We start from the raw sequence: 15,000 nt of genomic DNA, 5'->3' as shown, positions 1-15,000 counted from the left end.
GTAGGATGAGAAAGCTCTTAGGAAGTTGTGCAGTGAGCTGGAGGAGAAGATAGAAGCAGCACAGAAACACAGAGCAGAGAACAGTGTGAGTAAAACACACACTCACACACTCACACACACACACTCACACACACACAATTAGTTATATGATGAAGCTGTACTATTGTTTGACTGTGTGTGTGTAGGAGCTGCGTAGAGAGGGAGCAGATCTGCGCCGTGCACTCATGCAGTCTCAGGTGGAGGTGCAGGCTCTGAGGGCGGAGCTAAAATCCACCGCTCAATCAGCATCTGGCACGAATGACCTAGAGGACAGGATCCGCCTCCTGAGAGAGGTAGTGCATGTGCTGTATTAGTGACTTACACACCTTTAACCTCAGTGCTGCATTGGGAATGATCAGAAGGTGTTGATTAGTTTTTACAGCAGATGTGAGAGAAGTGCAGCTGCAAGTCACAGGTGTATATCACAGGCAAAAGTTTGTGCACCCCTTTCCAAATTGTAACTCACATAAGACAGCAGAATACCATAAATGGGGTAAAATCATATCGTATCATGTAATGTATATCATATATTAATATTCATTAGCACACACCCTTTGTGTTTGTGTGTGCTGTAATTAGGTGGAGAAGCTGAAGGCTAATCTCATGGAGGTTGAGGAATCCAGATCTAAACTACTGGAACGAGCCAAGAGACACGTACACACACTTACTTTTATTATAATGTTTTATTGATGTGTACCGGCCCTCACCAATCACAGCAAACAACCAGTTTATTATTTATACAATCAGTAAAAGTGTGTGTGTGTGTGTGTGTGTGTAATGATGGCTCTGCTTTCTGCAGCAAATGGTGCACGCGATGAATCAGAGTAAACTGGAGCGTGAGCTTCACCTGCTGGATGACATGATCGAGGCTGTGAGGAAGGTGAGACACACACACACACACACACACACACACACACACACAAACACACTTTTCTCCAGTAGGCTTATAGATTTTGAGTCAAAATGGAGACAATATCAACAAACATCAGAAGTTCCTCCAGTTGGTTTAACCACAGCTGCACTTTTACCATCAGTGTGTTTCAACCATTTGAGAACAATATTATCTGAACTCCTCAGTTAGACTGTGAGCTGGACATAAACACACACGGTTGGTTTCAGCAGTATATATGAGCCAAGACACAGTTAGCTTGGAAAGGGTTGTTTATGAACACACAACCGAACAACACATTTTAGTAACGAGATTCTTTGTCCTGGTTCATACACATCATCCTGATCGTGCTCTTACAACCAGAAGGTGTGGTGATGAGAATCACTCAGGACGTTTATCTACAGGTCACATGACCACAGTACACGTGGACCAGACTGACATTCATTCATTCATCTTCTACCGCTTATCCGAACTACCTCGGGTCACGGGGAGCCTGTGTCTATCTCAGGCATCATCGGGCATCAAGGCAGGATACACCCTGGACGGAGTGCCAACCCATCACAGTGCACACACACACTCATACACACACACACACACACTCATTCACTCACACAATCACACACTACAGACAATTTTCCAGAGATGCCAATCAACCTACCATGCATGTCTTTGGACCGGGGGAGGAAACCGGAGTACCCGGAGGAAACCCCCGAGGCACGGGGAGAACATGCAAACTCCACACACACAAGGTGGAGGCGGGAATCGAACCCCCAACCCTGGAGGTGTGAGGCGAACATGCTAACCACTAAGCCACCGTGACCCCCAGACTGACATCAATGAGAAATATTTTTAATGGTTAAAACACGGGGTGACTTTGTGCTCATGTATTTTATTGAAGCAGTTAATAAATGTAGCTGTTTCTACTGAGGAGATGTCATTAATCATCAACAGCTAAATATCAGCTACTATCGTACTGCAGATAAACAATAAGATAAACATCACCTAGAAAACCTTTGTGCTCTCTGTGTGTGTGTGTGTGTGTGTGTGTGTGTGTGTGTGTGTGTGTGTGTGTGTGTGTGCTCTAGGCTCTCTCGTCTGTTCCTGATGTAGTAAACTCTTGTCCTGAGCTGCAGAAGTTGGTGGAGTATCTCGGCTGAGTGAATTCTGTCTCTTATTCACTAACTGACTCACTTTCACTTTTTAATCTGCATTTCTACGTCGTTTAATTGTTACTAGAAATAAAACTAAAAATACCTTTTTATGTGTAAACAGACATTTTCTAAATAAAAATGGTTTTGGATTGAAGATCTTTTTTCTTCCATATTGTTTTGTAAATCAGCTGAAGGGTTCGTGTCACTGCAGACTTCACATTCATCACAGTGTGTATTGTGTTTGAACAGAACCTGGTGTGATCTCAGCTCAAACACACAGATGTGCTCTAGATTTGACTCAGAGTCAACTCCATGCAGAAACCGAATCAAATGTGGTGGTGTCTTTCCTTCAAACCAAGCACAAATGATTGAATTCCCAAAGTACTGAACTTCAGATCTGCTCTCTTTGTGCTTGAGTGATTTGTGTGATCTCTACACACACTTGGTAGAAATATTGTTGATTTATTTATGTTTTCTGACTAGAGCAAAGAGTAAACAGACTAGAAGAATCATTTTAATATGATTCAGGTCACAATGTAAACTCACACTGTGCTTTTGTTTTATTCATTTATTTGACAGATCAATAATATAAATGTTTAAGGTGTGTGAGCGTGTGTGTGAGCGTGTGTGTGTGAGCGTGTGTGTGTGAGCGTGTGTGTGTGAGCGCGTGTGTGAGCGCGTGTGTGAGCGCGTGTGTGAGCGCGTGTGTGAGCGCGTGTGTGAGCGCGTGTGTGAGCGCGTGTGTGAGCGCGTGTGTGAGCGCGTGTGTGAGCGCGTGTGTGAGCGTGTGTGTGAGCGTGTGTGTGAGTGTGTGTGATGCGAATAAAGGGGCATAGATTAGTTTTCACTTCCCAGTTAACCTGGAAATCAGTGTTAGGAAAAATTCCTTTAATTTTCAGTCAGTGATGTTACACACATGTATTATTACTGACATAATGTCCAGACTTTGCTCTTGTCATCTGAGTCTGAGTGAAACATCTGAGTGAAGACACAGTCTGATCTCTGTGACTAACTGTGAGTGAAGACACAGTCTGATCTCTGTGACTAACTGTGAGTGAAGACAAAGTCTGATCTCTGTGACTAACTGTGAGTGAAGACACAGTCTGATCTCTGTGACTAACTGTGAGTGAAGACAAAGTCTGATCTCTGTGACTAACTGTGAGTGAAGACACAGTCTGATCTCTGTGACTGTGAGTGAAGACAAAGTCTGATCTCTGTGACTAACTGTGAGTGATGACAGTCTGATCTCTGCGACTGTGAGTGAAGACAAAGTCTGATCTCTGTGACTAACTGTGAGTGAAGACACAGTCTGATCTCTGTGACTAACTGTGAGTGAAGACACAGTCTGATCTCTGTGACTAACTGTGAGTGAAGACACAGTCTGATCTCTGTGACTAACTGTGAGTGAAGACACAGTCTGATCTCTGTGACTAACTGTGAGTGAAGACAAAGTCTGATCTCTGTGACTAACTGTGAGTGAAGACACAGTCTGATCTCTGTGACTGTGAGTGAAGACAAAGTCTGATCTCTGTGACTAACTGTGAGTGATGACAGTCTGATCTCTGCGACTGTGAGTGAAGACAAAGTCTGATCTCTGTGACTAACTGTGAGTGAAGACACAGTCTGATCTCTGTGACTAACTGTGAGTGAAGACACAGTCTGATCTCTGTGACTAACTGTGAGTGAAGACACAGTCTGATCTCTGTGACTAACTGTGAGTGAAGACACAGTCTGATCTCTGTGACTGTGAGTGAAGACACAGTCTGATCTCTGTGACTAACTGTGAGTGAAGACACAGTCTGATCTCTGTGACTAACTGTGAGTGAAGACACAGTCTGATCTCTGTGACTAACTGTGAGTGAAGACACAGTCTGATCTCTGTGACTAACTGTGAGTGAAGACACAGTCTGATCTCTGTGACTAACTGTGAGTGAAGACACAGTCTGATCTCTGTGACTAACTGTGAGTGAAGACACAGTCTGATCTCTGTGACTAACTGTGAGTGAAGACACAGTCTGATCTCTGTGACTAACTGTGAGTGAAGACACAGTCTGATCTCTGTGACTAAGTGTGTCATGGTTCTTGGTGTCAGATGTGCTGGTTTGAGGTTTTCTGCTGACCTCCTGCTGTAGACTTTATACAGGAAGTCTACAGTAACTCATATAATCACTTAGTATCTGTGTTGAGCAGAAAAGTATCTCAGCATGCACAAAACCTGGAAGCTCAAGGTGTAAGAGCTACAGCAGGAGACCACAGCAGGTTCATCTCCTGCAGCCAAGATCAGGAATCATCATGATCACAGACTCTTCTGCACTGGACCAGTTAGAGGAAGGGATGATGATCATCAGCTTGATTGCCAGCGTGATCAACATTAACACACACTAGTTTAAGCTGAGACCCTTCAGGTGAATGATGTATTGAATGTGTTTCTCTACACAGACACGTGTGTTGGTCATAGTGGCTCATAGTGACTCATAATGACTCATAGTGGCTCATAGTGCCTCATAGTGACTCATAATGACTCATAGTGGCTCATAGTGCCTCATAGTGACTCATGGTGACTCATAGTGAGTCATAGTGTGTCATAGTGGCTCATAGTGACTCATAATGACTCATAGTGGCTCATAGTGACTCATAATGACTCATAGTGGCTCATAGTGACTCATGGTGACTCATAGTGAGTCATAGTGTGTCATAGTGGCTCATAGTGACTCATAATGACTCATAGTGGCTCATAGTGACTCATAATGACTCATAGTGGCTCATAGTGACTCATAGTGACTCATAGTGACTCATAATGACTCATAGTGGCATATAGTGACTCATAATGACTCATAGTGGCTCATAGTGGCTCATAGTGACTCATGGTGAGTCATAGTGGCTCATAGTGACACATGGTGACTCATAGTGACTCACAGTGACTCATAGTGACTCATAATGAAGTGTAGGTGACAGCTAATTTGAGTTGAATAAATAATATTTTTATTATTACAGTTGTCTTGTTAGATCATATATTAAATACATGTATATAAAAGTGTGTGTTTAAAAAATATATGCACATTTTTTCGACGTCACGCAGATCCCCCAATTGCACGTGCGTCATTCGGGGACTTCTCCTCGCACTGCGCATGCGCTGATCAATCCCGCTGTAGCTTTAAGTGGGCGTGGCCTATGTGATGGTCAGATGTGAGCTGAAACTGACGGAGATTAAAGCGCTTCTCCTTTAGCAGGGATTTATTTATCTCCTCCTCCGAGCACTCACACACACACACACACACACACACACACACATATTATATATATATATACACACACACACACACACACACACCCCGCGGAACAGCAGCATGTCTGTAGCAGGGCTGAAGAAGCAGCTCCATAAAGCCACTCAGGTAAGAGCGCTACATCACACACACACACACACACACACACATACACACATCACACATATACACACACACATACATCACACACACACACATGAACATCTCACACACATCACATATACACACACGAACACAGCGAGGTGTGTGTTTACTTGTCTCACTGCCTTCGTCAATGACACGACCTGAGTGATGGAGCACACTGTGTCCTGTCCGTCTGTCTCACTGTCAGTCTCACTGTCTGTCTGTCTCACTGCCTCTCTCACCGCCTCTCTCACTGTCTGTCTCACTGCCTCTCTCACCGCCTCTCTCACTGTCTGTCTCACTGCCTCTCTCACCGCCTCTCTCACTGTCTGTCTCACTGCCTCTCTCACTGTCTGTCTCACTGCCTCTCTCACCGCCTCTCTCACTGTCTGTCTCACCGCCTCTCTCACCGCCTCTCTCACTGTCTGTCTCACTGCCTCTCTCACTGCCTCTCTCACTGTCTGTCTCACTGCCTCTCTCACTGTCTGTCTCACTGCCTCTCTCACTGCCTCTCTCACAGCCTCTCTCACTGTCAGTCTCACTGCCTCTCTCACTGCCTCTCTCACTGTCTGTCTCACTGCCTCTCTCACTGCCTCTCTCACTGTCTGTCTCACTGCCTCTCTCACCGCCTCTCTCACTGTCTGTCTCACTGCCTCTCTCACTGCCTCTCTCACTGTCTGTCTCACTGCCTCTCTCACTGCCTCTCTCACTGTCTGTCTCACTGCCTCTCCCACTGTCTGTCTCACTGCCTCTCTCACTGCCTCTCTCACAGCCTCTCTCACTGTCAGTCTCACTGCCTCTCTCACTGCCTCTCTCACTGTCAGTCTCACTGCCTCTCTCACTGCCTCTCTCACTGTCTGTCTCACTGCCTCTCTCACCGCCTCTCTCACTGTCTGTCTCACTGCCTCTCTCACTGCCTCTCTCACTGCCTCTCTCACAGCCTCTCTCACTGTCTGTCTCACTGCCTCTCTCACTGCCTCTCTCACTGTCAGTCTCACTGCCTCTCTCACTGCCTCTCTCACTGTCTGTCTCACTGCCTCTCTCACTGTCTGTCTCACTGCCTCTCTCACTGTCTGTCTCACTGCCTCTCTCACTGTCTGTCTCACTGCCTCTCTCACTGCCTCTCTCACTGTCAGTCTCACTGCCTCTCTCACTGCCTCTCTCACTGTCTCTCACTGCCTCTCTCACCGCCTCTCTCACTGTCAGTCTCACTGCCTCTCTCACTGCCTCTCTCACTGCCTCTCTCACTGCCTCTCTCACTGCCTCTCTCACCGCCTCTCTCACTGTCAGTCTCACTGCCTCTCTCACTGCCTCTCTCACTGTCAGTCTCACTGCCTCTCTCACTGCCTCTCTCACCGCCTCTCTCACTGTCTGTCTCACTGCCTCTCTCACTGCCTCTCTCACTGTCTGTCTCACTGCCTCTCTCACTGTCTGTCTCACTGCCTCTCTCACTGCCTCTCTCACAGCCTCTCTCACTGTCAGTCTCACTGCCTCTCTCACTGCCTCTCTCACTGTCAGTCTCACTGCCTCTCTCACTGCCTCTCTCACTGTCTGTCTCACTGCCTCTCTCACCGCCTCTCTCACTGTCAGTCTCACTGCCTCTCTCACTGCCTCTCTCACTGTCTGTCTCACTGCCTCTCTCACCGCCTCTCTCACTGTCAGTCTCACTGCCTCTCTCACTGCCTCTCTCACTGCCTCTCTCACTGCCTCTCTCACTGCCTCTCTCACTGTCTGTCTCACTGCCTCTCTCACCGCCTCTCTCACTGTCAGTCTCACTGCCTCTCTCACTGCCTCTCACTGCCTCTCTCACTGCCTCTCTCACTGTCTGTCTCACTGCCTCTCTCACCGCCTCTCTCACTGTCTGTCTCACTGCCTCTCTCACTGCCTCTCTCACTGTCTGTCTCACTGCCTCTCTCACCGCCTCTCTCACTGCCTCTCTCACTGCCTCTCTCACTGTCTGTCTCACTGCCTCTCTCACTGCCTCTCTCACTGTCTGTCTCACTGTCAGTCTCACTGTCAGTCTCACTGTCTGTCTGTCTCACTGTCTGTCTGTCTCACTGTCTGTCTGTCTCACTGTCAGTCTCACTGCCTCTCTCACTGCCTCTCTCACTGCCTCTCTCACTGTCAGTCTCACTGCCTCTCTCACTGTCTGTCTCACTGCCTCTCTCACTGTCAGTCTCACTGTCAGTCTCACTGCCTCTCTCACTGTCTGTCTCACTGTCAGTCTCACTGTCTCTCTCACTGTCAGTCTCACTGTCAGTCTCACTGTCAGTCTCACTGTCTCTCTCACTGTCAGTCTCACTGTCAGTCTCACTGTCTCTCTCACTGCCTCTCTCACTGTCAGTTTCACTGTCAGTTTCACTGTCTCTCTCACTGTCAGTCTCACTGTCAGTCTCACTGTCTCTCTCACTGCCTCTCTCACTGTCAGTTTCACTGTCAGTTTCACTGTCTGTCTCACTGTCAGTCTCACTGTCTGTCTCACTGCCTGTCTCACCGCCTCTCTCACTGTCTGTCTCTCTGTCAGTCTCACCGTCTGTCTCACTGTCTCTATCACTTTCAGTCTCACTTTCAGTCTCACTGTCTGTCTCACTGTCTCTCTCACTTTCAGTCTCACTTTCAGTCTCACTTTCAGTCTCACTGTCTATCTGTCTCTCTGTTTGTCTGTCTCACTGTCAGTCTCACTGTCTCTCTCACTGTCTCTCTCACTGTCTCACTGTCTGTCTCACTGTCTCTCTCACTTTCAGTCTCACTGTCTATCTGTCTCTCTGTCTGTCTGTCTCACTGTCTGTCTGTCTCACTGTCTCTCTTACTGTCTCTCTCACTGTCTGTCTCACTGTCTGTCTGTCTCACTGTCTGTATCACTGTCGGTATGTCTCACTTTCGGTCTGTCTCACTGTCTCTCTCACTGTCAGTCACACTGTCTGTGTGTCTCACTGTCTGTCTCACTGTCAGCCTGTCTCACTTTCGGTCTGTCTCACTGTCTCTCTCACTGTCAGTCTCACTTTCTGTCTTACTGTCTGTGTGTCTCACCGTCAGTCCCACTGTCTCACTGTCTGTCTCACTTTCTCTCTCACTGTCTGTCTTACTGTCTGTCTCACTGTCTGTCTCACTGTCTGTCTCACTGTCTGTCTCACTGTCTCTCTGTCTGTCTCTTTGTCTCTCTCTCTGTCTCTCTCACTGTCTCTCTCACTGTCTCTCTGTCTTTCTCACTGTCTGTCTCACTGTCTCTCTCACTTTCAGTCTCACTGTCAGTCTTACTGTCTGTCTGTCTCACTGTCTCTCTCACTGTCTGTCTCACTGTCTCTCTCACTGTCTCTCTCACTGTCAGTCTCACTGTCAGTCTCACTGTCAGTCTCACTGTCTGTCTCACTGTCTGTCTCACTGTCTCTCTGTCTTTCTCACTGTCTGTCTGTCTCACTGTCTCTCTCACTTTCAGTCTCACTGTCAGTCTTTCTGTCTGTCTCACTGTCTCTCTCACTGTCAGTCCCACTGTCTCTGTCAGTCTCACTGTCTGTCTCACTGTCTTACTTACTTTACTTTATTGTCCCCAAAGGGGAAATTCCTTTCCACAACACTGCACTTGTTCTACACACACAACATAAACATAAACAGTCATAATACACATTCAGAATAAACACTCAGCGATGTCTGTTGTTAAGATACTTAATGACTGAGGGAATCAGGCTTCTTCCCTAGCGGCCCTCCTGCACCTCAGAGCCCTGTACCTGCACCCTGAGGGCAGTAGGACTAGATACTCATTTAGTGGATGTGTGGAATCCCGTTCTATTGAAATGGCAAAGCGTCTGATAGCCGTGTTATTGAGTTCTATAAGGTTAGGTGTTGGAAGACCTATAACTTTTGCAACAATATTGGACACCTTTGTGAGTTTGACTATATTTTGAACAGAAAGCGTGCAGAAAAAAACAAGTTGAACAATACAGTAAAATTGACTGAATAATGCTTTGATAAAGTAGTAATAGTAAACGAGGAGCGACATTAAGTCCTTTGAGTTTGTGAATGACTGACAGTCTTTGATGACTTCTTTTCTGAATGTCCATAATGTGCCGAGCGAAGGTGAGTGTGTTATCCACTGTCACTCCCAGATATTTGAAACTGTCCACTATTTCAACTGGTTGATTTTGAATGACAATAGGGTGCTGAGGTGAAGAGGGACTGACTATCAGCTCTTTTGTCCTGCTAACATTCAGATTCAGGTAGTTACCCTCACACCACTGAGTGAAAGGCATAACAGTGGTGTGATAATCCATGACAGAGTTGTTGTCTTTCTGTCTCACTGCCTGTCTCACTGTTTCTCTGTCTGTCTCTCTCTCTCTCACTGTCTCTCTCTCTCACTGTTTCTCTGTCTCACGGTCAGTCTCACTGTCTGTCAGTCTCACTGTCTGTCTCACTGTCTGTCTCACTGCCTGTCTCACTGTTTCTCTGTCTGTCTCTCTCTCTCACTGTCTCTCTCTCTCACTGTTTCTCTGTCTCACTGTCTGTCTCACTGTCTGTCTCACTGTCTGTCTCACTGTCTGTGTCACTGTCTGTCAGTCTCACTATGACAGGGCTGAGTGGTGAGACAGTTCGGGTTTAGTGCTTTAGTGTGACGTTATTTATCTTTGGAACACAGAATATCTCAGGAAGTGTTAAATGATTTATTTGTTATTTTAATAAAATTCCCCCCAGTAAATAAATAATGTGTGAGTAAATGTTTAAAGTGAATTTAAAGATGACCTGAGTGTAGAATAGACACGAATGTACAGTCCAGCCAGTGGAGTTGTGTGATTAGTGCAGATGGAGGACAGTAATCCCCAAACAGGGTCATGTGCTAATCTGCATATTCATGAGCTCTGCATATTAGAATAGAACAGACACTACAGCTACAACGTGACTGTCTGTAATGTAGAGCGAGTGTATTAATATAAACCTCTGCACTACTGTCACAGCTGCTGTTCTCCACAAGTCATCAACAGCTGACCACCAATCAGTCCAGAACTCAAGGCACAAATGAACAGCTAATGAATATTCATGTAACATTTAGTTACTAAAGTTTTGTTCTGACCTCGGCTGAGTCTCATAGTGAGATTTAACGGTATAACAATATATTTTATAATATAACAGTATTGTAATAAACCTCGTTTATAATTCCGACAGTTCTGATTGGTCCTCAGCCGATGCCTGTGGCTGTGTTCCAGTCCTGATTTAACTCTCATCCGCTTCCCCTCGATCGAACCCGACTCATCTGTCTTTAACTCATGATCTGTTACCTCCACATCACCGTAGCACGTATTACCCACAATGCATTGCAAGCCCTCAGATGCAGCTTGTATTTCAAAATGGTGGATGAATCTGTTAACTTGATCTAGCCTGAGTTAGCATGTTAGCATCCTGAGTGAGCAGCTGGAAATATCTCAGCTTCTACCAGGAAATGTGTTGGTGTGTTTAACTCTATCACCATGTTTACAAAACTATTGTAGGAGTGGTGTTTATTTATATATATATATACGATTAAAAGATAAATCTTTTCTGTGAACATAAAAAGGCTAATAAAAGAGAATTTAAATGAAAGAAGGAATTTAACATCTTCCAATATTAGCTTACACACACACACACACACACACACACACATACATATATATATATATATAGTGTTTATATATAGCTAATGCATATATCTGGTATTCTATCAATGCTAATTAGCTCCCTGTAGCTGTGTAGGTGACCTCGAGTGATTTCAGCCAATGACATGACAGCAGACTGTGAGGTAAATCCTTGCTAATGGCTAACAGTCACTACATCTGAAGAGGATGATGTATAATTCAGATAAAAATACAATGTTTGGTTCAGATGATGATAACATCCTGCTGCAGAGACGTGTGTGTAATCACCGGGATCATCACCCAGACCTAGCATGTGTTTATTAGCAAACACAGACCAGTCAGACCACTTTGTTATGCTGGTGTTACCAGTAACTCTGATGTGGTGTAGATGTTTGTCCTCCTGTTTATTAGTAGATTAAAAACTCTAATCATTAGTGCTGTAAAATACAGCGTTAAATAAAACTAGCTGGTCGACTTGCTGTTGCTTCATCAGGATGAGTTTTATATTTATTACAATCCTTACGTTTTTATGATGAATGTGTAGTTATATATTATAAGTGCTGTATTGTTTGTCTTTATATTTATTTTCTTTTCTGTTTTAATTCCATTTTTATTTTTATCTGTACTTTAACTATATATGTAGCTTTTTATGTTTAATATTTTAAATACTGTAAAATTTATTATTTCAATATTTTAGAATTTGTAACTTCTAGTTTCTAGTAGAGATTTGTAGAATTTCTTTACATTTCTGATAAATGCAATTAGATCCATTTTATAGTAATTATATTAAAATAAATATAAAAAGTAATCAGTATAAATGAGCGAATGAGGAGAAACAGAACAAAGTCAAGTGTAGTTTATTAAAGCCAAGTATCACAGATTCCTGTACCTCAGCTTTGTGTTCTGTGAGGGCTGCTACGGTGTAACACACACACCCACACACACACACACACACACACACTCTGCTCTCTGCAGCACTGTAGTTTGTCAGAAAGAGACACGATATGAAGGTCAGTGCCTGTAGAGACGTTCTCTTGTTAACTGAAACACACACACACACACACACACACACACACACACACACACACACACACACATACACACACATACACACACACTGGGGGCTGCAACACTAGGAAGCTGCAGAGCTAAACCTCTCCTTCACACAGTCCACTCTGAAAACACACTGATCTTTATTTATTAATTTAGCAGGCAGGGAGGGAGAGAGATTTAGTTCACACTGCAGTAGGGCCAGTGCTGCAGTGCACACACACACACACACACACACACACACACTGTTCTCTACCATGCTGAGTGTGAGCCTGTGTGTGTGTGTGTATGTCTTGCTATGTTTTCTGCATTTGAAGAACCATCTGTTCTTAAATGCAGCTCTGAGTCATCACACTTCTCTATCAGGGTTTTTTGTTCACATACACAAATGCATTTACATTGTGTGTGATTATAATGTGTGTGTGTGTGAGATTATAATGTGTGTGAGATTATAATGTGTGTGTGTGAGATTATAATGTGTGTGAGATTATAATGTGTGTGTGTGTGTGAGATTATAATGTGTGTGAGATTATAATGTGTGTGTGTGAGATTATAATGTGTGTGTGAGATTATAATGTGTGTGAGATTATAATGTGTGTGTGTGTGAGATTATAATGTGTGTGTGATTATAATGTGTGTGTGTGTGTGTGTGAGATTATAATGTGTGTGTGTGTGAGATTATGTGTGTGAGATTATAATGTGTGTGTGATTATAATGTGTGTGTGTGTGTGTGTGAGATTATAATGTGTGTGAGATTATAATGTGTGTGTGTGTGAGAGATTATAATGTGTGTGAGATTATAATCTGTGTGTGTGATTTTAATGATTTTATAGCAAGGCTGTGATTATAATAACTGTGTGATTATAGTGTATGTGATTCTATAGATAGTATGTTATTACAGCGAGTGTGTGATTGCAGCGAGTGTGTGATTACAGCGAGTGTGTGATTGCAGCGAGTGTGTGATTGCAGCGAGTGTGTGATTCTATAGCTAGTATGTTATTACAGCGAGTGTGTGATTACAGCGAGTGTGTGATTACAGCGAGTGTGTGATTACAGCGAGTGTGTGATTACAGCGAGTGTGTGATTACAGTGAGTGTGTGATTCTATAGCTAGTGTGAGGTTACAGCGAGTGTGAGGTTACAGCGAGTGTGAGGTTACAGCGAGTGTGTGATTCTATTGTGTGTGTGATTCTATTGCGAGTGTGAGATTACAGCGAATGTGAGATTACAGTGAGTGTGAATAAAATGAGTGTGAGATTACAGCGAGTGTGTGAATCCATAGCGAGTGTGTGATTCTATAGCGAGTGTTTGAATCCATAGCGAGTGTGTGATTCTATAGCGAGTGTTTGAATCCATAGCGAGTGTGTGATTCTATAGTGAGTGTGTGAATCCATAGCGAGTGTGTGATTCTATAGTGAGTGTGTGAATCCATAGCGAGTGTGTGATTCTATAGTGAGTGTGTGAATCCATAGCGAGTGTGTGATTGTATAGCGAGTGTGATTACAGAGAGTGTGTGAATATATCATAACTTTGTGATTCATGCAAATGTATGATTTATATAATGTGTATGATTATAGTGAGTAATAACCTGTGTAATAACATGCTAATAATACATCATCATGAGAGAGAAATTATAAGAGAGAGATTCATTGTGATGTAAGGGAGGAAGGAGACTCTAATGAGCACGCACACGCACACGCACACACACACAAACACACACACAAACACACAAACACACACACACGTCACAAAGATTTCAGTCGTTACTGAAATGAGAGTAATTTTTTTTCCCTTTACAGTTACTATATTTGGAGCACTAACACACGGGATAATCCCTGAGGGCTCTGTTGTGTGTGTGTGTGTGTGTGTGCGCGCATTAGAGTCTCCTTCCCTCCTTACATCATTCACTCACTCCCTCCCTCCCTCTCTCTGTCCCTCCCCCTCCCTTCCCCCACTCCCCCCCCCCCCCCCTTCTCTCACAGGATGCTGGAGTATTTGGATGTTATTACACATTCACACACAAACATGAACACACAACACTACACTACAAAGTAAACTGCTGCTACTTTGCAGTGTGTGTGTGTGTGTGTGTGTGTGTGTGTGTGTGTGTGTGTGTGTGTGTGTACGTGTGTGTGAACGGTGTACAGTGTAATGAATTATTTGTTAGTCATTGTCTCACTGGAAGACCTGCCCCAGTGCATTGTGGGTAAGCTCAGTACTTTAATCCCAGTCCACACTGACGTCACCCTCAGCTCAGGACACGGTGTGAACAACTGTGTGCTCATGTTCCACATTATTAAGCTGCAGTCAGGACGTTAATTTGTGTCTAATCCGCTCATGTCCTATAAATCAGACGCCATATCAGCCTTCACTCCACTTCCTGTCACTATTGAGTGTCTCTCAGGTGGTTCTTCTTAGATGTCATGCTTCAGTAGCTCCTATTTTACACACACTGTAGTCTTGTGGTACTGCGGATCCTACAGAGACGTGCTGCCTGGCTACTTCAGATCTCTACATGCACTCGGCTTCCATGGAGACTTCTCTCAGTTCTCTGGAATATCTCCGGTTCCTCAAGGAACTCTTCAAAGAAAAATGTAAAAACCTTAATGGCTCATCATTTATTTTACTGGTGGATTCTTAGAGGTTCCCTGGAGAACCCTTAAACACAAGAGATAAATATACACTACTCAACACTTAAGTAACACATCCTAGATCTAATGAATGAAAGTCTTATTAAATTCTTTACATAGTTGAATGTGCTGACAACAAAATCACACAAAAATTATCAATGAAAATCTAATTTATTAACCCATGGAGGTCTGGATTTGGACTCACACTCAAACTTGAGGTGGAAAAACACACTGA

At 44.2% G+C, this 15,000-nt stretch overlaps 2 protein-coding genes across 2 annotated transcripts in view; both read left to right on the top strand.

Annotated features, from left to right (window-relative positions):
* The window catches only part of spag5 (sperm associated antigen 5), a 27,208-nt gene extending 24,975 nt beyond the window's left edge, over positions 1 to 2,233 (top strand). Inside the window, exons 22-26 of the mRNA XM_060873260.1 lie at positions 5 to 85; positions 186 to 332; positions 619 to 693; positions 839 to 919; positions 2,014 to 2,233. Of these exons, the coding sequence (XP_060729243.1) occupies positions 5 to 85; positions 186 to 332; positions 619 to 693; positions 839 to 919; positions 2,014 to 2,085 (456 nt within the window). The 3' untranslated portion in view covers positions 2,086 to 2,233. The remainder of the gene's footprint in view (positions 1 to 4; positions 86 to 185; positions 333 to 618; positions 694 to 838; positions 920 to 2,013) is intronic.
* A 3,051-nt stretch (positions 2,234 to 5,284) lies between these two features.
* Positions 5,285 to 15,000, top strand: part of sh3gl2a (SH3 domain containing GRB2 like 2a, endophilin A1) — a 30,152-nt gene continuing 20,436 nt past the window's right edge. Inside the window, exon 1 of the mRNA XM_060873259.1 lies at positions 5,285 to 5,471. Coding sequence (XP_060729242.1) covers positions 5,427 to 5,471 — 45 coding nt within the window. The 5' untranslated portion in view covers positions 5,285 to 5,426. The remainder of the gene's footprint in view (positions 5,472 to 15,000) is intronic.

Source organism: Tachysurus vachellii, chromosome 6 (assembly GCF_030014155.1).
Source record: "Tachysurus vachellii isolate PV-2020 chromosome 6, HZAU_Pvac_v1, whole genome shotgun sequence".
Taxonomy (NCBI): Eukaryota; Metazoa; Chordata; class Actinopteri; order Siluriformes; family Bagridae; genus Tachysurus; species Tachysurus vachellii.
This window is presented reverse-complemented; position numbering and strand designations above follow the sequence as displayed.